This window comes from Garra rufa, chromosome 15 (assembly GCF_049309525.1).
Source record: "Garra rufa chromosome 15, GarRuf1.0, whole genome shotgun sequence".
NCBI lineage: Eukaryota > Metazoa > Chordata > Actinopteri > Cypriniformes > Cyprinidae > Garra > Garra rufa.
In genome coordinates, this window is record NC_133375.1 from 8,909,286 (window position 1) to 8,935,273 (window position 25,988).

The 25,988-nt window shown below is 35.9% G+C and overlaps 1 protein-coding gene across 1 annotated transcript in view; it reads right to left on the bottom strand.

Annotated features, from left to right (window-relative positions):
- Positions 1 to 25,988, bottom strand: part of mtor (mechanistic target of rapamycin kinase) — a 185,774-nt gene that overhangs the window by 120,774 nt on the left and 39,012 nt on the right. Inside the window, exons 19-28 of the mRNA XM_073818557.1 lie at positions 24,631 to 24,881; positions 23,058 to 23,144; positions 21,953 to 22,120; positions 13,978 to 14,090; positions 11,747 to 11,909; positions 10,926 to 11,018; positions 9,810 to 9,956; positions 4,865 to 5,007; positions 3,974 to 4,136; positions 3,306 to 3,451 (exon numbers count right to left, since the gene is read on the bottom strand). Of these exons, the coding sequence (XP_073674658.1) occupies positions 3,306 to 3,451; positions 3,974 to 4,136; positions 4,865 to 5,007; positions 9,810 to 9,956; positions 10,926 to 11,018; positions 11,747 to 11,909; positions 13,978 to 14,090; positions 21,953 to 22,120; positions 23,058 to 23,144; positions 24,631 to 24,881 (1,474 nt within the window). The remainder of the gene's footprint in view (positions 1 to 3,305; positions 3,452 to 3,973; positions 4,137 to 4,864; positions 5,008 to 9,809; positions 9,957 to 10,925; positions 11,019 to 11,746; positions 11,910 to 13,977; positions 14,091 to 21,952; positions 22,121 to 23,057; positions 23,145 to 24,630; positions 24,882 to 25,988) is intronic.

Consider the following 25,988-nt stretch of genomic DNA (forward strand, 5'->3'; position numbering starts at 1 on the left):
CTTAACTACTATGTACTTACATCTAAATTAATCATTTGGTACAATGTACTTATTGTTTTTACATTGTATTTATATATTTTTAAAAACCTATATGTAATTACATTTGTAATTATTTATGTAATTACCACTGTTGAACCAACCCTTACACCCTAACCCACACTTAAACCTACCCATACCACCTAACCTCTCCCTAACCTTACCCATGTTTTGCAATGCAGTATAACCACATTAAGTACATTGTACTTATTTTTTGATGTAAGTACGTAATAGTTAAGGCAACCTAATGTAAAGTGGGACCAAAATAAGTGTTCTTTAAGTATCCAAAAGTTTACAGACAATAGATTTTTCTTTTTTCCTCAGCATTTTGATTATTACTGATTAAGATCATAGACAGTGGCAGCTTTAATAGGCTCCATTCAAACTAATGCACAGATCTATTTCAATATATCAGATATTTTGCCCTGCTCTGAAAACATAACTGACTGTATGTACATTGTATAAAAGTATTCGCAAATGCAAGTGCATTTAACCACAGCCGCAATTGAATTTAGGACAAACAAACACAAAGTGCACGTAAAAGTCTCTCAGTGCACGAGTTTCGTACATCTAATAGCACTGCATTCCAAAAGGCATAAATGAAAGCATATCTAAAGTAAAACACGGCAGGTCGAAGCACACACTGTCAAGCAATGCGCACGTGTCTCACAGAGCAAATTCTGTACAATGTCCACCCCTAGACACTAAGACACGAGGATTAAACACTCAGAATTAAATGAAAATTGAGATTTTTGGGTGGAGTATCCCTTCAAAGATGGTTCATGGTTCAACAGCATTGCCATTATAATCAGCACTGAAGAGTGGACGAGGAGGAAGAACTAGTGTAGTACCATTAATTACACACTTTTCATAAAACACATCATTACCCTTGCTAAATTGAATCACTGTATTTCATATCAAATCTAAAAGTGTGATCTATTAGAATTAGCTTTTAATACAGCTTTCAAATGCATACTTGCCAGGCAGAGAAAATAAAAGTAATTTTATTTATTTATTGGCTTTTTTTTTCTTCTTCAATATATCCTGCCCAGTCTAAACATCAAGGCAGTGTTTCTGCAGATATGAACAAGTGACATTTAAGACTTTTTATGACCTTTTTAATACCACCTTATATGAAATTTAAGACCTAAATCTGTAATGGAAATACACATAATATTACATGCATATATGTAATATTTAATGTGTTTAATGTAAAAAGTAAACAAAATTTCATGGCTGTCATAAATTAAATTTATTACTACAGTGAACTTTTCATATCAGCAGATACTATTCCACACAAAATATCCCCATAAAAGTACCACTAGAGATATCTGGTGATGTAAACAATTTATTCTGAAGCAATATTTTCATCAGTGCTCTATTAGCTTTTACATCTTAAATCTTGATTTGATTTTAATTTTGATTTAAATTTATAAAGGGCTTTTTTTAACTTTTAAAATGTATGCATCACCTTTAAATCATTACAATTTATTAATAAATTCTATATGGCTGTTAGCAGTCAGATTACATAATTTACACTGCAAAATTAAAAGTGAAATAAATTCCGTTATGAGATTAATGTTTTAAATACATTTATAAATATATAAATTAGAAATGTTGGGTGGGGATGCATACTTTTAAACATACTAAACTACCAGCAGGTGGTGGTAAGTCACTTAATGAGTGAGTTATTGAGTTATTTCAACTGATTCCAGCAAAAACGCTGAATCATTTAGTAGTAAAATGTTGCTTGGAGAATGTGCTATACTTCTGCTGTGATCCTTGTTTCGTTGTTTCGTTGGTGAAACAGAACAAAACAATAAATATTTTGTCTAAAATGTAAGTAACTACTTGACTAACTACTTGTTTATTTAACTAAAATGAATGTAATCATGAGAATTTTTAGCAAAAAGCTCCCTTGGTATATTACTAAACTATATTATGTTATAAATAAACTATAGATTTTCAATGTTTACCTCAGTGTGTTTCTATAGAGTTTCTTTATGTGTGCTGTTTTCTTTATTTGTTTTGAAGTCTATCCATTATGAATTGCTGTTTACGTTGAATGTATTATAATAGGAATCTTTCTTGCGTTTGATGCTTTACTGGTTATTTTTGTCACTTCAGTTTTAATCAGGCTGTTTGTTCAGTCGGGCAAGTAAAAAAAAGTATCTCAAAGGCTGGTGGTCAGCTAGCTCGACCTATATTTATTATTATTATTGAGAACATTATATACAGAAAAAATCTTCAGTTGTTAGCAACTGGCCTTAGCCAAGCCCTATATTCAGTTTTTTCAAGCCAAGTATCGCTAAACTTGCACTTCCCCATAGCTAAAAATTTAAATCCATTTTACTTCTGTGGTACAATCCAAGAGAGACTCGCACCAATAACAGAAAGCTGATTGGCTATTGCATGTTGGTCTCATTTGTAGTTGTAATACAGCAAATTATATTTGGACTAGTGAAATAAAGAACTACAACACCACGGAAACAACCAAGCAACAACAACAAAAAGAGAATTTAAATGAGCATTAGAAGGTAGCGTTACATGGACATCGGAAAAATAAGACCTGTGTAAAATTATTTAAGACCTAGAACAGCGAATTTAAGACTTTTTAAGGCCTAAAATTTAGATTTTAAAATTTTAGACTTTTTAAGACTTTTTAAGACCCCGTGGAAACCCTGCAAGGAAAACTCAATCAGGACAAATCAATAAATGATGCATCACTAAGCACCTTTTATAGTTTTTGAACAACTTCACTTCTATTCTTGAAAAGCTACATCAGATGAGACCGGTATTTATTTAAACTTTCAACAGACCACATTAGCAAATGTCTCTGTGAAGGACATTACACCTACACCATTATGGAGGAATCAAGGGGAAACTCAAATCCCAAAGCACAATTCCAGTAATTCACAGACCACATTTAAAATTAAACCTGAAGACGTCCCAAAACAAGCAATCAATGCAGGAACATTGGAGGAAACTTGAGACACTTCATGGTTTGGTGCTTAAACGTTTAAAACTGCAAAATATGTTGAATGCATACTTATAAACAGTAAGGGGACATTTTAAATATATAGCATGTAGCAAAACGTTAAAAAATGAGGACCAGGTGCACAATTTTGTTTTTGCTGATTTTTCTGGGGTGGCATACGCTTAAGAGAAAATCTATCATTGGAGAGTCTTATTGATAGTTATTGTTTCTTGTCATGTCTAAAGTATATCTGTATGGCTACCTCAGACTTAAGAAGTTTTTTGATTCCTACCTGATGAGGGATTCTAAAATGAGTGGTGAAGGGCCTTTTTGAAACTCAAGTTCCTTGTAGTGCAGGGCCTTGGCATAGGCCCGACATTTAGCAGCCCTCTCCCCGAGCAGAACAATTCCATTGTCATCTCTCAAGGGAAGTGGACCCTAAGTAGAAAATAAACAGCAAAGAGAGACTGTAGACTTAGAAGAGAAAAACTGAATGGAATAGCGTATTAAACAGGCCAGAACAGAGTATCTAGCCCAAAAACTGTTTATGTAACAGGCCCTCACTGCGTAAACTCTTCACTTCACAGCTCTCTAACTTTACTGGCCATTTGCTATGTCACCGCTAAAGGGTGTGAGCTCTATTTATTGTGCTGGAATAAAACTGAACAAATCCACCATTCATTCGAACTTCAACACAATGAGATCATACAAAATATGGAAAGAAATGTGATCGTCCAAGTGCGCAGGAGAAGAGTAAACTATAGTGCTCTATTCAGGTTTACTCATGCTGTAAAACAGAAATGATGTATATTTATTAACATTAATGACCTCTCTGGATAGGATACAGATATATAGCTGGAAAAAAATCAATACTTCCCTCTACTGATTTGATTTGAACAAACAAAATTATGACCTGATTATTGACCTGACATTGTGTCAAATTTCTATAGACTTTATTACCTTATCGCTGTGCTCCATGAATTCTGCCAGATTAAGCAGCGTTTGTGTGACCTCAGCGATATCTTGAGAAGTCAGAGCAAGCTCAATACTGCGTATCAGTTCATCCTGCTGATCTTCACTGAGCTCTGACCAGCATGATAAGAATGCAGCATTAAAAAGATCTCTACAGAGAAGAGAGAACACACACAGGCTTTTGATTATTTTTCATGGTTACAGGCAGTGGCAGGTATATAGAATGCTGTCACTTTAAGACCTAATGCATGGATCTAATACAAAGACACACATTTGACATTCTCCCAACTGTTGTCAATCGACTGTGTTTACATGAACACTTACCAAAATTGACATTTTGACATAATGCTGTGTATATTTGTCTATTTAAGAGCGACAGGACAAGAAAGAGAAATCGATTCAGTGCTCGTATACTGTCAAAGAGTTAGGTTTCTGTTTTCTGTGCACACAGAAAATAACACCGAATTGAGTTCTCTTTTGTGCCCTCACGCTTTTTTGAATTCATTTTTGAGAAATGTATATGTCTGTGCCAACTTATGTCTCGCCTTGAAGATTAGCATGTATAAATGTGCACATCTAACCTCCTTATTATGCAGGAGATCAATTCGGATTGGTTATTGTCTTGTTTTTGTTTGTGAAAAAATTTATATATATATATATATATATATATATATATATATATACACATTATTTTTTTCACTTTGTGACTTCAATTTTAGTTTTTTTTTTATGTTAAGTTGAAATTTATAAAATGTGGTTTCACCTTGGAGCTGGTAAGTTTGGTTGATGTCTTATTGGAAATATTTATTTGGAGAAATTTATACTGGGAATATACTCCCAGAATTAAGGGTACTGAAAGGCAGAGGAGGTAAAGTTTACCTAGCGAGTGGTATATACGTCTGTGCCAGAGACCAGCAGGAGCGCAGGGCAGGTGAAGATGATTCTTTAAGCAAGACCACACTGAGACGCCTTAACCACTCCAGCCAGTCATCTTTGGAGACCTTCCTGGCTGCACCCCATGCCTGCAAACAGCAGAAACGGGATGAGTAAATAGACAAAAGAAACATGTGAGATCTGTTCAAGTAAGCTGAATTGCAGCCTATTACACAGTGAGCTGTCATAACTGACGACGTTTAAACTGACGTCTCGCACACTTCAATGCCCTCTGAATGGAACCTATACGTTTGCTTCGAACTGGAATCATGTAAGAATATCGTGATGTCCACTTTGCAGGACACTTACAGTCGAATAGAACAAACGTCCGAAGCAAAAAGAGAAATATACAATTGTGCAGAGCGGGGGCACGTGAGGACTAGAATTGAGAACCGCTGCCTTAGAGTATACCATTATAAACTTGCTTAGGTGCAAGCAATCAACCACCAGATTAAACACCAGGCTAATTGACCAACCTGACATCAATAGTAGTGGTGTTGATTACTTCAAAATAAAACAAGCTGTTTGTTGAAGATTCCACTATTAATAGTGCATGGTACAGCAAATAATTCACCATGGTTAGGAAAGTGATTTCAAAAGACCTCCAGGATAAAGTTGTAGCAAGGCACAGTTTGGAGAAGGCTACAAAAACATTTTAAAGGCTTTAGCTATCCCTTAGTGTACTGTTCAGAGCATCATTAAGAAGTGGAAAGCGTATAGGGGCACCACCAGCACATTGCCTAGATCTGGCCCAGTGTTTCCCATACATTGATTTATTTGTGGCGGGCCACCACAATATCAAAAATGACCACCACAAATAGATTTTTCAAAAGGCTTTGACTTTGTTGAATAAACATGTGAACTGCACATTTCAAAATCAAAACGTGGGGCTAGTGTTTTTATATTAGTGTATATCTGACGGAAACCAACTGTCTTCAGGAAATTTTCAATTTCTGATTTGCGAACGCAGTGCTGCTTTGTGTACAAAGTTACTGGGGAAAATGCTATTTTGGCCGTGTAACGTGTAGTTTGGATTTTGTTTGCTGTTCATGTTTTCATGTCTTTTATTTTAAAGTTTAGTCATGTGGTTCCCTTGCCCTCATGTATTCTTGCCATTGGTCCCTTAGTTCATGTATCATGTTTTCATTGGTTCATTGTCTTGTCATGTTACAGGCCGCTCCAAAGCGGAACCTAGTGAAAAAGAATAAAAACATGCAGAGTTGTAAATGTGAACTGGTATATACATTTCATTGGGAAAGCCTCACCACACATAAGAGTGTAGGTTTGTGGGAAACACAGAGGCCGGCTATTCAAAGTGGATGACAGAGCCAGGAGGACATTGATAAGAGAAGCTACCAGGAGGCCAAAGGCAACTTTGAAGGACTTACAAGGCTTTATGGCTGGGTCTGGTTAGTCTGTGCATGTGATAACTATCTCCCAAGCTTTACACAAAGCTGGCCTGTATGGCAGGGTGGCATTAAAGAAACCTTTCTCATTTGCACTATGCAAAAACACATTTGGAGGAGTCTGATATCTTCTGGCAAAAGGTGCTATGGTCTGACAAGACCAAAATTGACCTTTTTGGACTGAACTCCAAGCGCTATGTTTGGCAAAATGCAAACACAGCACACCACCATACCTACTGTAAAGCATGGTGGTGGCAGCATTATGTTGTGGGGGTGTTTCTCTTCAGCTGGGACTGGGCGATTGGTCAGGACTGAAGGGAAAACAGCTGATGTCAGCAAGTCAACTTCCAACAAGACAATGACCCTAAATTTACTGCCAAAACAACAATGAAATGGCTTAAGGATAAAAAGGTGAATGTCCTTGAGTGGCCAAGTAAGAGCCCTGACATAAATGCAATCAAAAATCTGTGAATGGATTTGAAGAGAGCAGTCCATTGTCACTGAATTTGACTCAACTTGAGGAATTCTACAAGGAAGAATGGGCAAATATTTCCCAATCAAGGTGTGCAAAGCAAGTACAGACATATCCAAAAAGACTGATGGCTGTAAAAGCAAAAGGTGATAAAGCAAAAGGTGGCTCTACTAAGTATTAAATCACGGGACTGATAACTTTTCCAACCTTGTTATCCTTTTTTGTTATTCACAAAATCAAAAATTGAAATTCAGACACCATTGTGTTTTTTCTTTCACACAGGGAGACAAAAGCCAACACTCGAGGCTGTTGTGTCCAGTCATGGGTGAATGTTCAATATTTGGGATACAGATAATTGAATAATGAAGGCGATGGTGGAGAAGATAGTGGAAAGACCTCTCAGGCAACACCTGTGAATCATTATGACGTCTTCACAAATCACAGAGAACAGACAATCCCTTTCAGCAGTGTGCCCACAGGACATGTGAATATAATCTCTGTCTGAATAGAATGATGTAGTGTGGTGAGAGACAGATGAAGACAGATGAAGCTATGGCTTAAATCAAACAAGACAGAAGATCAAGGAATATTCTGAGAATCATTCTGTATGTTTCTCATTTTAACAAACTTGGGAACAAGCTGAAACAATTTTAATGAACAGTGTGATTCTATTTCAACATTTCAAGATGTGATAAATGAATTCTTTCAACCAACACACCACACACAATATCAATTATGTTGAAAAAAAAGAAGAAAAAAGAAATATGGTGTAAATGGAGACATCATAAACTAAATGTTATATTCTGATTTGCAGGCTAAAGATGATTTTGTTTGGAATTGGGATGTCTAATATCAATAGAAAAAAATAGTCTGCAAATTAGTCTGCTTAAATATCTACATACTTATGTGGGTGTTCTATTTTAAGGGTTGAATCGGATGCCATTTTCCACAAGTTAGTGTGATTTTTTAGGGTCTTAATGAAATTTGCCTACTTGCTTTCACTGTTATTTACTGTGACAAAACTTGTACACATTTTACTAGTTAGACTTATTCCAAACTATAATTCCTGACTATATCAAACGAAACATTATGAAGTATGTTTGATTTCATTGCATCTCTCACGATGCCAGGATATTTTTAATGTTCTAGAAAACGATGCGTTTATGACGATATGTTTATGACTGTAGGATCATATTTATATATTTATTTATTTTATTGTATAACAGTAGGGTGTAAAAGTAATATGGTAGAGTCTATGACTATATACTCTACCAGTCATTCTCTTTGATAGGGAAGTGTGTCCAAACCTTTGCCTGGTAGTGTGTGTGTGTGTGTGTATATATATATATATATTTATTTATTTATTTATTTATTATAGATGCTCCTGATATGAATAGGCTCACAGATGTTTTGTTTTTGTTGTTTTTAGTGATCTGAAACCTACTCAAGAGATGAATCCTGCTGTCTTTCCCTTGAGTCTCTTCAAACTGTTTTCCTCTGAGAGCGCTGTACAAACTTCAGATGTTCAACTACAATGATATTCTATTGTAAAACAAGTTTGTTGACTACTGATAAATTTTGCAAGCACTTAAATATCAGGTAAGATTTACTTGTTTCATTTGTTGAACAGGGTTTCTGAAAAGGTTTTCAGAAATGACACAAAGTCTGTCCATATTTCTGTGGTTAGATCAGGGTGCTCAATAATGTGTCTTTGATATTCATTATGTATGTTTTGATTATACAGTGTTGTGAATAAAATACAAATAATCTAAAACTCCATTCTTTGAATCTACTCACATTGTTCCTTACCTAATAGTCACATTCATTCATTGATGGGCCATTAGGGAGGGCTCTTTGTCTCTCAGGTGTGAATTGCTAAATATTCATGGGTCATTGCCAATCCTAGGCATATTCTCATTCAATCACAAAACATGTTTTAGAAAATTTATATCAATATATTGATTTTCACATCATTTGGTTGAAAAAATTCTAGCTTTCCCCATCCAATTCTCAAAAGTCTTGTGAACAAATGTTCACATAAATGCAGTATGTGTTTCATGGCCTTATCTTAGTGACTTCAAAACTTTAGTTTTTCACTAACCACGCATAAACGTTGTTTTCTCAAACACACAAACGTGTACATTCATGTTGCTTACATATTATTGTAGCCCATATTGTGCTGATTACAATGTAATTAGACTTTAGCCATTAATATGTTTTTAAGATACTGAAATAAGCATGTCAGGGCATGTCAAAACTTTTCCAGGGCCCCAAAACACCCTCAGAAAATGATTTCTGAAGGATAATGTGACTGGAGAAATTATGCAAAAATTCAGCTTTGAAATCATAGGAATAAAGTACATTTTAAAATATATTAAAATACAATCCAGTTATTTGAAACAGTAAAAATATTTCAAAATTTTACAGTTTTTTGCTTGTAGTCACACACCTGACTGAAAGGCTCATTATGCAGCTCATTATGATCATTCACGCCTCCTCGCATATGCCCTCATGAAACAAAAAGTGACTTAGAAATTTAAAATCAGTATATTGATTTCTGTGAACAAGTGGATTGTAATTTTCACATAAATTTTAATCAAAAACTCAAGGCTACAAGAACCAGTTCTCAAAGGTCTTGTGAACAAATGTTCTGTATCTGTTTTATGGCCTTATTTCAGTGACTTCAAAATTGTAGTTTTTCACTAACCACGCGTAAACGTTGCTTTCTCAAAAACACAATCATGTACATACATGCTGCTTACATTTTATTGTAGTCTAGTTTGTGCTGAATACAGTGTTACCAGACTTTAGCCAATAATATGTTATATAAAAATATGTTTATATGAAAAAAAAACACAAATGTTAGGGCATCTTAAATGTTCTAAAGGGCCCCAAAACACCCTCAGACCCCAGAGGGTTAATACCAAACAATTATTGCCACCTTCAAATGTTAACCACAAACCCTCCAACATGTGAGTGTGAAGTTATGAAGGTTACACATCATTCTACAAACCTTTTGAAGAGCAGTTGTGCTGACGTGCAGTTTCTTCATTGGTCCTGATTCGACCGGGCCACTAACCAGTGTGTCACTTTGATTACTACGTAGTTGTCTATGCTGAAATATTAGAGGGTCCTCTTCCTCTTCTGCCAAAGTATAGCCCTAAAAGAGACACACACACAGGTTAGCAAAGACAACACACACACACACAAATCTACACTTTGCTTAGAAAAAATGGGCTCCAAAATATGACAATACTTTCCGCAGATAGGACTCATGAATAAGGCTTCAAACTCTTAAAATACAGAGTAAAATGTTTTTTTTTTTTGCAGACCACTGAAAAAAAATAGATGCAAGTAACCTGACTGCAAATTTAGCCTGAATCAAGATGTTTGTTGCATCTACTTTGGGACCAAATGTTAGTTTGTTGATAAACATGATTCCAATAAATCAAAGAACAAAATAGCTTGGTTACCAATAATTTTGGTAACAGGGCTGAATGGTTGAACACATTTTAACATGCATTAAATATGTTTTACAGTGTTGCCCTGGGGTAAGGTTAAATATTATGCTTTGGTATCTTAGTTAATAATTAACAAATATTTTTCTACAATAAATTGAATATATTTTATGCTTATCATTTTTATGTTACAGACTTACACATCAAACATTTCCAGCATATCAACAGCATCTCTAAAATGAGATGTGTGTCTTTATGTTCTTTAAAAAATGATGTGACGCCAAATATTTAAATTTTATTAGCAAAAGGGAGCAAAAATATGCGTATTTCTAAATAAAACTTTTCTTTAAAACTAGCATTACATGTCGGTAATTCAATGCCAGTACTGTTCATGTCAAACACAAAGACACAATTAGTTTTGGATACCAAGAGGCCATGTGTTAAAACAGGAAGTCTGGGTTCACTAGCAAAAAGTGGTGGTTCACACAGGGGGCCAAATGCAGGAAACGGAGACAGACTTCTCCACCAGAACACAAGAGGTGGTTTGTTTCAGTCAAAATCCTCTAACACAAACAGGACTGAATTGTCATGAGGGAGCTGGTCTATACAGAAAAAAATATGATTTTGCAAAGAAACATTATGCCTGCAGGCGTGGAGGGCGAGAAGCTGACCTTGACGATTCTACAGATGAGAACATCGTAGCGCTGGTGATTGATGCGGTGTTTCAACATCACTTTGTTCACCATAGGGATAAAGATCTGGTACTGTGAAAGAGAAAAATGCAGACTTTTTTTTTTTTTCATACAAATACGAATATTAATTTCCACAAAACTTTAAAAACTTACATCTAGCCTTTAAGTATTTCTCACTTGCTTCATGTTTTTTTTTGGTAACACAAACAAAAAAAGGGAGATACCACATGTGTTGTGTGTATTGTAGATAGATTTGATTTTTATTTTAATATCAACTTGGTACAAGTATTTCTGACATTCGCTAGATGAGAAGCAAAGTAAGCGTACTGGAAAGATTATTTTTATTCCATACGGTATAACAAAATGCTTTTGAGTGTTGGGAGTGAATGCGTGCACATGTGTGTACATGTGACTAAACCCCATCAGCTAGTAAGTACACAAATAAAGTGTTGCTCCTCTAAACACAGGAAACTGAAGATTGTGGCCTGCAGTGATCAAAGGAATCAGAACTTGCGTCTGGTCCTCATGATGGCCACATGTTGAGCCACTAGTTTTAGGAGGAATGGTTAAAGCAATGACCTCATCCCTCTCTCTGATCGGAAGACTTTTTGTGCATTAGAGAGACACTAGGAAATCATTAGATAGTTACTTCAGAACACAAGTTCATGGCATATATTTATGGGAATTATGGCAAAAATTGTTTAATAGTTTTTTTTGTTTTTGTTTTTCAAATGATGTGAGCCAAACTTCTAAACTTCCAGACAGTACTTCAAACTTTAAACTAGGCTTTGATTTTATACCTTTTTGCCAAGCTGAAAGACAAGTGAGGACAGTGTGTCCATGGATGTGCTCCGCAGCTCTGGAGTAACGTCGAGAGTGCGTACAATGGGGTGAATAATTCTGGAGGCATAATCCGTGAAGTCCAAAGACTCAGTCAAGCGATCTAAAGTCTCCAAGGCAACCCTAAACACCAAAAGTAAAACAACTGAACATGAATAAAAACATTTTTTGGCAACAGACTGAGTGGTAATAGACTGACAATATTGTACAGTTCTTATAGAACTTTATTTATTTATTCCATTGCTAATCTATATGTAATATAATTCTTTGTCTTTGGTATATTAATAGCTTTTTTTTTTTTTTTTTTTTTTAAACATTTGAATCTGTAAAGCAGACAAGGTCTAATTATATGTATTTAATGTAATAAAACAGATTCCCTAGAAACACAACTGCACAGTGGTACAAACAACAGACTCAAGCACATTAAAATGCAATCCATGTCTACCTTCCTCTTCAAAATTCTTTCTTAAACTCAGCTCAACACTTTATCAGTAAAACAATAGGGATCAAATGTAGATTCTTGTCTGTAAAAAAGGTTTCGCTGAGAGTAATGACAGAGTAACAGCTAGCCAAAGCCATTGTGTTAATGTGATCCTGTCTTCATAGATTCACTCACTTCTGCAAAAACAATTTCACTACCTCCACTGACCTATGCTTGCTTTTAAATTCAATTTAAACTCAAAATTGAACTCATTTAATTTAATATGATTTCATTGTTCCTTAGTTGTTCATTTACATTATTCAAAAAATAATAAGTTTCCTTTTCAACTGATATTGTACACTAACAGCAAACTAAAGTGCTGCACAATTCTGACCAAAACTCCCATCCTGAATTCTGTTAATGTGTATATCATACTGAATTGTTTCAGAATTTAAAACTGAATCTAATATAAGACAAAGGCAACAAAAGAAAATACAAAATACAGTTTTAAATTGTTATAAATCTTTACTGACGCAAAAAGGTTATCTAAAAAAGAAAAAAATGTATTTGCCTCTGTAGCTACTAATTCAGCTGGACTAGACCTGTCCTGATTATTGCCAGCACTGTTCATTATCTTAAATTGGGAAAAAAACTCGACACAGTAGCCTTCCCAGAACCTTCCAAAATTCCTCCAAGAGCACAGTGACGACTCATCCAGGAAGTCACAAAAGACCCAAGGACAACATGGAAAGAACTGCAGGCCTCTCTTGCATCAATAAAAGTCACTGTTTATGACTTCACTGGCCAACAATGGCATCCCTGGAAGAGTGGTGAGGCAAAAATCACAACTAACCCAGAAGAACATTAAGTCTCATCTTAATTTTGCCAAAACATACTTTGATGACCTCAAATGTTTTTAGAGCTATTGAATTGAAAGTGGAACTCTTTGGAAAACAAGTCCTGTTACATCTGCTGTAATCCAAACACTGAATGCCACAAAAAGAATATCATATCTGTGGATATGTCCAGTCTTTAATGTGTAAGGTGGCTCAAAAAAGCTAAAATAAATTTAGTCAAAGTCATGACTTGAACCAAATTGTGATGCTGTCGCAAGACCTTAAAAAGTCAGTTGATGCTTAAAACTTCTCCAATGTGCCTGAACTAAAGCAGTTCTGCAAAGAAAAATGGGACAAAATTCACCACAGTACTGTGAAAGACTGACCTAAAGTGTTTGCATCTCTTGCTGCTAAAGGTGGCACAACCATATTTTAAGTGTTAGGGGTAATTATTTTTTGGGTGATAGGTGTCTAACTTTTTTGTTTTTACATAAAAAGAAATTGTATGTGCTTACTGATGTTGACATTGTTTTATATTGTATTTCTTAAACTGTTTAATATGAAATATACACAAAAACAGAAGAAATTAGGCCAGGGTCAAATACATTTTCTCAGCACTATGACTATTTAGGCTTTATTTTAGAAAGCCTATTAATTATTTCAGGTGTAGCTCCATTCTGAGGAGGAACAGCCATTTTTACCATCTAATCAATTCCTTAAGAAATAAAGTCACCTTACATTCTCTCTCTGAAGTAATATATCCTATTTAAGCAGTATGGAGTATTAAGTAAAGAACTGTCATCCATCTATCATATCAAGTATTTTGGCACAGATAATGTTTGCTTTCACTACTTCACAGGTTTGAATAACACTTGTTTTAAAGGAAATTTATTTCTTAGGAAACTTGATCAGAGCAAAAGATTTTCATACTGACTTGCGGGCTTGTAGGGGGACATCGGGGGCATCGAACAGTTTAACTACGGGTGGCAGCAGTAGGTGGAGGTAGTCATCCAGGTTAGCTCCAAACAACTGGATGGCCATGAGCAGCTAAGAGACACAAAGAAAAAGTTTGCCTGAAAACCATGAAACTGGTGCATCAAGAAAACAGTGCAAAACCTGTTAAATGAAAACCATGAAACTGGTGCATCAAGAAAACAGTGCAAAACCTGTTAAATGAATCAGAGCCATAGCATAGCAATGGGCACACAGTGACCAATGGTGTATAAATACACTATAGAAAATTAATACAAACAAACTTTAACAGTACTTAAAAACAGAATTTACTCATTCAATTCAGACTCTACAGTGCTACCATTTCAGTCACATTTGCGACTGAAAACTACTGTGTGCAATGATCACAATGAACTAAGATCAGTGACACCTTTAAATGATTTTTATGGGAGTTTGTAAATGAGATATTGGTTTAATACAACAGTTCAATAAACAAGAAGTTATTATTAAGTGACTTACATTCTATGTAACACTACTGCCTGATTTTGCAAATACAGTGGTGTTTTGTTTATAAATGAACATGCGTTTTTAAATGAATCTAGTGAAATGAATAAATTTCCTTTTCATAAAGACAGTCACATACTTTAATCCTGAATGAATCAGCCATTTTTAAAGTGTATTTTCAGTTATTTAAATCATTTAATATTTCTGTGTTCAACATTTTATATTTAAAACAATAATCTCAACATGCCACCTCTGAGCCTCATTAAACTATTAAAAAATGTACCTACAAGCCACTTTTGTGTTCTTCTGTGCCACCTCTGTAGTACAAATTATTTTGTTAATACTGATTTCATTGATAACTTATTCTTATCCTACTTGTTCTTATTCTGTTGTTTTAATTAAACATTTTAATAAGCTTTTTTTTTTAATTTGACATAAAATATTATATACTTGTAATAAAGTTTTAAAATTACATTACATTACATTTCAAAGGTAAAAACAAAATTCCAATGTAAATCACTTTAAGGAGTCAAATATCACCTCGTAATAGGAAGGGTATTTTTTTTTTTATCAGATTTTTTGATTATTGTTTAGAATGTGCTCCTGAAATGTTGACTGTGCTCCTTAAATTTTTAAGTTAGGAGCACAAGTAAGAAAAGTAAAAAAGTAAGTATAGGGCCCTGATATCAATCATTATATTGGTATGAAATTTTACTCAAAAATACTTTTCCAACTGCAATCAATAAAACAAGAAAAAAAAAAACTTTTTTTACAACAAGGTGGCCATCTTTTAAATAAACATTTGTTTTAGATGCGCTGGGGAAGCACTGTCAAAATCTAGACAAAACAGCTCACGTAAATGACAGAGCTTTTGTTTTCTTATCTGTCCTGCAACAACTGCCATGCAATTTAAGAGCTCCTTTAGGCTGACCTCAGTGCTCCCAGTGACGCAGGCGGTGGTTATGGGCTCTCCAGGCGCGCAAAGAAGAGGACTCATGTGGATGTAGGGCTGAATTACTTGAGTGGGATATGTGGGTTTGGCCGGTAGCTACACACATCTGTCAGGGGCTGAAGACTGGCGGAGAAGATGTCTAATGATTGAGGAGGTCTGTGAAAATTTTCTTTTGAAGTGTGAAGGGGGATTTTCATAGGTCACAGTCTGGCCAGAAACACATTTATATATGTAATTTGCTGCAAATTATCTTGATTTATTACGTTTTTGGGGGGAATACTTGACTCAGACGCATTCTGTGCATAACCTTTTTTTTTTTTTTTTAAAGAGAGCTAAACTGAATAATACACTATCGTCCAGTGCAACCGATTTTCTATACTCATATAGTATCATTTAACTCTCTACGCATCCAATTCACTTAGATTACACACATTTTTACACAAAATGCAAAAATTAAATAGGATTTAACAGCTAAATTTGGTAAAGTTAGCAAGGTACAGGGAATTATAAGTAGGGAATTATAATTATTAGATGTTCAAGCATTTGCCTTTCTTTTACTAGTAACAAAAAGTCAAATGCTATATTCATTTTATATGAATAATCACTAGTCTGTGTATGCAAAAAAAAGTATGCTTAAAACAGTTCTGAAATACAAATCAGATGACCTAAATACAGACAGAAGGGAACAGTACATTCAGTCGTGGTCGTCAGAGGAGGGTGTAAGAAGGTTTTATAGTAGATGAGATCATCTGACACCTGAAGGTGAACTGAGCACATATTAAAATAATGCAAAACGGGTGTAACAGACAGCAGACATAAGATTCTTTCACACACTAAATCTGGTAAATTACCGCAAAACGTCCAGATTTACTTTTCTGGTAAAAACACAAATGTGCTTTAGTTTTTACCATCTCTCCAACATTTTTTACATCTGAGTGACAGATGAAAGGGGCTGATTTCACAGAACATTTTGCTTTTAAAAATTAGAGATGTATACAACACAGAGCCTCTGAAGAAAGGATGTGACTCATCTTACATTGGTGTGCAATGGTTAAACACACCCATCAAGGGCATGTTTATTTGGAAAAACAATTAAAATCATTACTTTAAACAGCACTGTTTAATCTCCTTAGCTCTGGAAGAACTTTATGATTGGCCAAAAGCAGAATTATCTCAACATGTCCTGACTTTGTATGTACTTCCACTGGTTGTTTACACATAGCATAATAATGGTAATTTACTGACTATAAACTACAATTTATAGTCCCAGAATTGCTAGAACTTATATACTGGTATCTTTCTAAAGCTTCTGTTCACACATGATCTCTAACAGTAATTAAACTCCATTCACTAGAATCTCTGGATACCTAGTCTGAATTTTATTAACAATAACAACACATTTTTACCCTTAAACTGCTTATGTCACAGGCAGTTTAGTATGTTTGACAGAAGAACAATAACAAGGCTTATCAGCAATCAATTTAATTCAGTCACAATGCATTTTCAAAATTATTCTAAGTGCATCTAAATTTTTCTTCAACAGCTGCATGGATAATTCTTTGAAGCCCCCATCATAACCTTAATCTATCAAAACATAAACAACAAAATGTATAAATTATTTTTTAAGCTCTGCAACCTTCATTAGTGACTCGATTGAAATGGTTGACTGAAAAAGTTGAGGAGAAACACAAAGTAAAACATAAGTTGGTCAAAACACCATGCTGCTAAATGCAATTTGTTTTTCCACAATTTTTTTGTTTAAGACTGCTTCTTACTGTTAATACAATGTCTATCACAACATCAAGTCAGTGATAAAAATGCCTTTGTCATTGTTGAAGTTTCAGTCAGTCAAGTTTGTTTACATGAAACTTGCTCTCTTTCATCCCAGTAGTACCAGTGGTGTTGAAGTCTATACTGACACCTATTGCCCTAGATACATGGAGTTTGTTTACTCTAGTAATTGGCAATTATATTGTACGGAACGTGAAAATAGAGACTCCAGCCACCATAGTCCAGTGTTTACCGGGAGCCAGAGCGCCTGACATCTTGGCAAATTTAAAAGTGCTGGCTAATGCTAAACGTAAATTCAGTAAGATTGTTATTCACGTCGGCACTAATGATGTTCGACTTCGCCAGTCGGAGATCACTAAAAATAATGTTAAAGAGGTGTGTGAACTTGCAAGTACGATGTCAGACACTGTAATATGCTCTGGTCCCCTCCCTGCTTACCGTGGTGACGAGATACACAGTAGACTGTGGTCACTCAATGGCTGGATGTCAAAGTGGTGCCCACGAAATAACATAGGTTTCATAGACAATTGGACGAGTTTCTGGGGCAGACCCGACCTGTTGAAAAGAGATGGTCTTCATCCCTCCGGATGTGGAGCATCTCTCCTATCTAGAAATATGGCACATAGTCTTAGTGTTTGCACTTGACTAACTGGGGCCCAGGTCAGGAAGCAGACAGACTGGCTAAACCGACCGTCTGCTAGCCGCCTCACGTCACAGAAATCAGTTAATTCTCAGCACATAGAGACCCTTTCACCTAGATATCACACTATAGAGACTGTGTCTGTTCCCCGAGCAAGAAAATACAAAAAACGCCTGAATCAAATCAAGACTAACAATTTAATTGATGTTCAACAAATAAAAAATATATATAATACAGAGAAACAATTGATAAAGCTTGGCTTATTGAATATCAGGTCCCTTTCTACGAAAGCACTTTTTGTAAATGATATGATCACTGATCATAAGCTAGATATGCTCTGTTTGACAGAAACCTGGCTAAAACCAGACGATTACATTATTTTAAACGAGTCCACCCCCCAAGATTACTATTATAAACATGAACCGCGTCTAAAAGGTAAAGGGGGAGGTGTTTCTACTATTTATAGCAATATTCTCAATGTCTCTCAGAGAAAGGGCTTCAAATATAACTCGTTTGAAGTAATGGTGCTTCATATAGCATTATCCAGAGAAACAAGTGCTAATGATAAATCCGCCGTGACGTTTGTACTAGCTACAGTTTACAGGCCACCAGGGCACCATACAGACTTTATTAAAGAATTTGCTGATTTTCTATCCGAGTTAGTGTTGGCCGCAGATAAAGTCTTAATAGTGGGTGATTTTAACATCCATGTTGATAATGAAAAAGATGCATTAGGAACAGCATTTATAGATATTTTGAACTCTATTGGGGTTAGACAACACGTGTCAGGTCCTACTCATTGCTGAAATCATACTCTAGATTTAATACTGTCACATGGAATTGATGTTAATGGTGTTGAAATTCTGCAGCAAAGCGATGATATCTCAGATCATTATCTAGTCTCTTGTATACTCCAGATATCTAAAACTGTAAATTCAACTCCTTGCTACAAGTACGGTAGAACCATCACCTCTACTACAAAAGACTGCTTTGTAAGTAATCTTCCTGACTTATCTGAATTCCTCAGCATATCCAATAGCTCAGAAAAACTTGATGATGTAATAGAAACTATGGAATCACTCTTTTCTAGCACTTTAGATACAGTTGCTCCAGTGCGCTTAAAAAAGATTAAGAAAAACAGTGTAACACCGTGGTATAACGATCACACTCGCGCCCTAAAGAGAAAAGCACGAAAAATGGAACGCAGCTGGAGGAAAACAAAACTAGAGGTTTTTCGTACTGCTTGGCGTGAATGCAACTTATCTTATAGAAAAGCATTAAAAACTGCCAGATCGGATTACTTTTCGTCTCTCTTAGAAGAAAACAAACATAACCCTAGGTATTTGTTCAATACTGTGGTTAAATTAACGAAAAATATAGCAGAAACAGGTGCAGACATTTCCCAACAGCACAGCAGTAATGACTTTATGAAGTACTTTACCTCCAAGATAGACACTATTAGAGATAAAATTGTAACCATACAGCCGCCCACTACAGTATCGCATCAGATTATGCGTTGTAGATCTCCTGAGGAACAATTCCACTCATTCTCTATTATAGGAGAGGAAGAATTGTATAAAATTGTTAAATCATCTAAACCTACAACATGCATGTTAGACCCTATTCCATCTAAGCTACTAAAGGAGGTACTTCCAGAAGTCATAGATCCTCTTCTGAATATTATTAATTCGTCACTATCATTAGGATATGTTCCCAAAACCTTCAAACTGGCTGTTATTAAGCCACTCATTAAAAAAACCACAACTTGACCCCAATGAACTAATTAACTACAGACCAATTTCGAATCTCCCTTTTCTGTCAAAGATACTAGAAAAGGTAGTATCCTCACAATTATGCTCCTTCTTAGAGAAAAATGGTATCTGTGAGGATTTCCAGTCAGGTTTTAGACCATATCATAGTACTGAGACTGCTCTAATTAGAGTAACAAATGACCTGCTCTTGTCAACCGATCGTGGTTGCATCTCTCTATTAGTGCTACTGGATCTTAGTGCTGCGTTTGATACTATTGACCACAACATTCTTTTAAATAGATTTGAAAATTATGTAGGCATTAATGGTAGTGCACTGGCTTGGTTCGAATCGTACTTATCAGACCGTCATCAGTTTGTGGCAATAAATGAAGAGGTATCATTTAAATCGCAAGTGCAGTATGGAGTACCTCAAGGCTCAGTACTAGGGCCATTACTTTTTACGCTTTACATGTTACCCTTGGGAGATATCATCAGGAAACATGGTGTTAGCTTTCATTGTTACGCTGATGATACTCAGCTCTATATTTCTTCGCAGCCCGGCAAAACATATCAATTCGAAAAACTAACAGAATGCATAGCTGATATTAAAAACTGGATGGTGAATAACTTCTTACTGTTAAATCCTGTAAAAACAGAGGTGTTAATTATTGGACCTAAAACCTCGACAAGTAATGACCTAAAACACAGTCTAATACTAGATGGCTGCTGTGTAAATTCGTCATCATCAGTTAGGAACCTAGGCGTCCTATTCGATAGCAATCTCTCTTTTGAAAGCCACATTTCTAGCATTTGCAAAACCGCATTTTTCCATCTTAAAAATATATCGAAATTACGACCTATGCTATCAATGTCAAATGCTGAAACATTAATTCATGCGTTCATGACCTCAAGGGTAGATTATTGTAATGCTTTATTGGGTGGTTGTTCTGCACGCTTAATAAATAAACTCCAGCTGGTCCAAAATGCAGCAGCTAGAGTTCTTACTAGAACTAGAAAGTATGAGCATATTAGCCCGGTTCTGTCAGCACTGCATTGGCTCCCTATAAAATATTGTATAGATTTTAAAATCTTGCTAATTACTTATAAAGCCCTCAATGGTTTAGCTCCTCAGCACTTGAGCGAGCTTCTATCGCATTATAGTCCCTCACGTCCACTGCGTTCTCAAAATTCTGGCAATTTGATAATACCTAGAATATCAAAATCAACTGCCGGCGGCAGATCATTTTCTTATCTAGCGCCTAAACTCTGGAACAATCTACCTAACACTGTTCGGGAGGCAGACACACTCTGTCAGTTTAAATCTAGATTAAAGACGCATCTCTTTAACCTGGCTTACACATAAAACATTAACACATTCATATAATTCAAATCCGTTAAAGGATTGTTAGGCTGCATTAATTAGGTCAGCCGGAACCGAAAACACCTCACATTACATCTGATGCACTCGTTGCATCGTAAAAAGAATGGCATCTATGCTAATATTAGTCTGTTTCATTCTTATTCTGAGGTCACCGTAGCCACCAGACCCAGCCTGTATCCGGATCAGATGGTCACTGCAGTCCCCCGGATCCAGTCCGCACCAGCTTAGATCATGGATCACCACCTGGAGATGACTTCAATAGCCATGGATGTCAACCAGATGAGCTCCAGAGACCGATCATCAATGAAGACCTCGCCAACCTAGATAGCCATCGGTACTACACCACAGGAACCTGATGAGTTCTCTACAATTGGACATTGGTACAAACTGCTGGTTTCGTCTGGCCAGAGGAGAACTGGTCCCCCGACTCAGCCTGGTTTCTCCCAAGGTTTTTTTCTCCATTTCTGTCACCTGTGGAGTTTTGGTTCCTTGCCGCTGTCGCCTCTGGCTTGCTTAGTTGGGGACATTTTCCAGCGATATCGTATACTATTTGAACTGAACTGACGATGATATCACTGAATTCATTGATGAACTGCCTTTAACTGAAAATTGATTATCTTCAATAATGCGTTACTTACACACTATTGTTCTGTTTAAATACTGTGCAGTTGCTTTGACACAATCTGTATTGTTACAAGCGCTATATAAATAAAGGTGACTTGACTTGAATTGACTTACTCCTGCTGCTTCACACCAAAGTTTTGTTTTCTTTTAATCCATTTTTTTTTTCAACTAATTTTTTCTCTGTCCCCTACTACAAAAAATTACAACAGACATTCTTGGATTCAATTTCAGTTATGTTTTTTACATCTATTGTGTTTCATGCTGGCTGTTGCATCAGACAAGTGCTACATTAGCACAATCCGAGCGTGCGTATACCTTGATAGTGACGCTACGTCCAGGGCTGTTGTCGTGCATGAAGACTCGAAGCATATGTGGAATGAGCTGTGGCAGATAGAGCTTGAATTCTCCGCCCAGAGCTACAACAATCTGCTCGATCAGCAAAATAATAGTGTTCTGCATGGGGTTGTTTGGAGTCCAGTATTCCTGCAGAAGAAAAAACACAATAACTCAGTATTCCTGAAGTCGACTGAATTGTCTGACTGATCCAGTCCATGATTTAGACTGATGACACTGGTTTGATTCTGCCTCCAATTGGTTCAAAAGGCTCATGAAAAAGAACTGCCTTAATCAAGTGATTCATTCACAAATTGACACATTGAACAATGTTAATTTTAGCATTCATTCAACTAAGACATAAGAAAGTTGTGCTGACTAAGTCAATATATTACTCTGTATAATGATATGTTATCATACTGTTAATATCTTATTTTGCAGCACCCAGCCTTTCAGTGTTATTACACACAATAAACAAATTCACAAATTAATTAAAGAAATCATTAAGGGGGAGTTGTCTAAACAGGACAGAAAATAGCCTATTACTATGTTTTTGATGCAAAAATCTTGATAACATTATGAGTGGATCTCAGAGAACAGTACAAAACAATTTTAAAAGCAGTCCACGACCCCTTTAAAATAAGTGAATTATAACAGTAACACATAATTTCATAAATATATATTTTGGCATTATGGCAACGCAAGTTCAACATTAGGGCTGAAATAGCAGCGAAAAAACTGCTGATTTGGGATTTGTGATGATGCAAGTCAAAAGAGTGAATTAAGCACATTCATAAAGCAGCCAATATTCTCCACTGGTTTAGTAATAAGAGAGCCACAAATGGACAAACTCTCAAATACACTAAGACCTTTGAGGTACCCATTTCAGGCTGCAAGGTGACGGCAGGGGTTAAAAGAAAAGAAACAAGTCTTTGTCTACTCCACTCAAAGGGACTAACATGCCCCGACTTTAAACATAAAAGAGCTGCAAAGAAATGATGAGAAATAACAAAAACATTTTTAACAAGCACAAGGTATCAAGTGCATATTTTTGTGGCCTAACAATATGTGTGAACAAGTCTCTTACCCGGATCAGTGTGAAGATATCATCCATGTATGGCCGGATATGGATCTTGACGAAGCACACAACCATGCCCATCTGCTGAAAAAGGAACTGAAGAAAAAAAAAAGATGAAAATAAGAAAGACGCACAGAGAAAGAGATGAGAGGGGAGGTACAACCAAAACTTCTAAAATCAGAAACTACATGAAACTTGATCTGATGTTAGGTTCATGTTAAACAAATATTCCAGGTATACAATTTTAATTTATTTGAATTTCAAAATTCGATAATTTTAGAAAATTTTAATTAAATCAAATGTTCAAATCATAAAATAATAAATACGATTTTCCAGTACAAAATGGCAGCTAAAATGATTATTTAAACCTTAAGTGTAAATAAAATTTCTCATTTGATGAAACTAGAACACAAATAAAATGAAAAACAATGTTTGTGTTTGATATTTCATTTATCAACCCAGTGTTCAAATGATGAACTGTTGAAAACAAATCACAAAAAAATTGCTCAAACGGTTGCAGATGCAAATGTTAAATTAAATTCAAAAGAGATGTCCCCTGAGGCATCGATCAAATTGAAAGAAATCTGTGAGGTAGGGGGCACTGGGACCGAAGTGGCTGGACCCGGCCCCCGCAGGGCAGCAACAATAAATATCCATTGCACTAGCTCAATGTTATTTATTTGTCCAAAGTTAGGAAGACAAATATTCCAATGTAGACCACAGTCTTAATGAATCCTGATTGTTCTCAACAAAGCAGAATCTAAAATATGTGCTAAGTAGGCCTACTGCTGCTCCATGTGATTGCGAATCTCCAAAGTGAAAGTATAACGAAAGCGTGCATTTAAAAGCGGTTTCAATATCCCGCATATTAATAACGGCTTCCCTAATGCCCGCAATTCATATACAGTATAATTACCCAACGATATAATTGCAAGAGAAAGCATTGAAATATATATTTTTCCTCCCATCTCATATTTAGGGGGTTTCGTAGTAGGTCTACGTCATTTTCTTTCCACAGAAACGAACATGTTCATGAACACGGTATGATTCCAACACATCCCTAATGAGAAGTGTAAAATATTTTTGATTTATTAGAAAGTTAATAGTTAATAGGAAACACTGATTTCTTGAGTCACTACTATCAATACTATAGACTGGTGTGTTTTTGCATTAAAATACTGGTGCATTTTATGTCCAGTGTGCACAAAAAATTATGAAAAATTGTGAATCATGATTGAAAATCGAAAAATCGTGAATCAATTTTTAATCGAATCATGACCCCAAGAATTGATGTGAATCGAATCGTGAGGTAACTAAAGTTTCCCACCCCCACTTCCTTATATTGAGTCTATCAGAGCTTGACAAAGCTAATATGGTGTTATTATACTGTTTTCATAAATGCTGCTGACATTACTGTCATACATTACTGAGAAGCTTCTTGAAAGCAATCTGTATTGTATAAAGCAAAATAAAAAATAAAGATGACTTGACATTTCTGACTTTTATCTGACTTATGCTTAATGTTATATTTTAAAATAATTTTTGTGGAAAGCACCACCTCATTTCGGTGATAGTAGCGTACCTCTCTGATGCTGGCATCACACACTCTGATGACGTTGAGAAAGGTGGGCATAACCTGGGGCAGGAACTGAACACATTTCAGTCCGAGTGATTTGAAAATGAAGGTGACGGCCTGCACCACCATGGTGTGATGATTGGACAGCGATGGGTCACGCAGGATACGCATCAGAGTCACTATGGCAACAGCCGGGTAAAATTCATCTAGTGGCAGATTGCCCATGTTAACCAGCATCTCACTGGTACTGTAGTCAGCTGTTTAGAAAAACAACATTAAAAATGTTAAATGTGACAAATGTCATTATATTTTGTATAAAGCATAATAAGCCTTTAATGTCGGTGGTCAAATGTGAAATTAGTAGTCATACACTCATACAACCATACACAAAAAGGTACAAAAGGTACATTTAAAGGTACTAAAATGCAGCCCTTAGAAATAAATAAGAAATAAATGTGTCTTTTTTTGAAAGGGTACCACCCCAGTGTTCCCAACACTATTTAAAAAGTAATTTAAGGGAGAAAAATCTAAAGAAGAAAGATAATCAGAGGAGTTAGTAAATAGCAGGATTTGTGGTTGCAAAACTACAGTACACTATGTGACACAGAAGGCAGCATGGCCTGCTACTGACCGCTTCCTACAGCCATAAAACTCCAACTACACATACACCTTAGTTAAAAACAAACTATATCTGTGTGCGAGCGTGTGTATCTGAATGACGCAATGCAGTCATCTGTTTCCCATACACAGCAGGCTGTGCCTGTGCTTAAGGCTCTCAAGTCCTTTCATTTGGTTTACAGTGGCAGACATTGGGGTGTCTAAGGGCCTGTTTCCACCTGGTATTAATATGCATTGTCGGAGTTTTGATCACAAGCGGTCAGCCGAGTCACGTTGCTGTTTCCACCTGGTGTTTAACATGTCTCCTGTGACCACTCACTTATTCGTTCTAGACAGCGTGCATGAAAGATGGCATGAAAATGAACGCAACAGAGCTCTCCATTTTAAGACAGATTCTTAAAAATAATAATTTCAAAAACACTGCACATTAAAAATGTGACAGAGTGCTGAACTCCCGTCAAACCAGTTGCAAAGAAAATAGTCTGCACACTTATTAGGATTACTATGGTAATCTACAGACAGCACATTGAAACAGCCAAAACCATATGCTTCTCATGATGTTTTGTTAGCTTCAAATATGCATTCTTCCCCCGATATGGGCAGAATATCATACAAAAATATTCTGACAGCCTTTCCTGTACTAGTCAATCGATTCAGTCTGGGACTACATAAGAAGACAGGAAGAACTGCGATAGATTAAATTGAAAAGAAAAGGTAATATCTCCAACATGATTTTCAGAAATCTA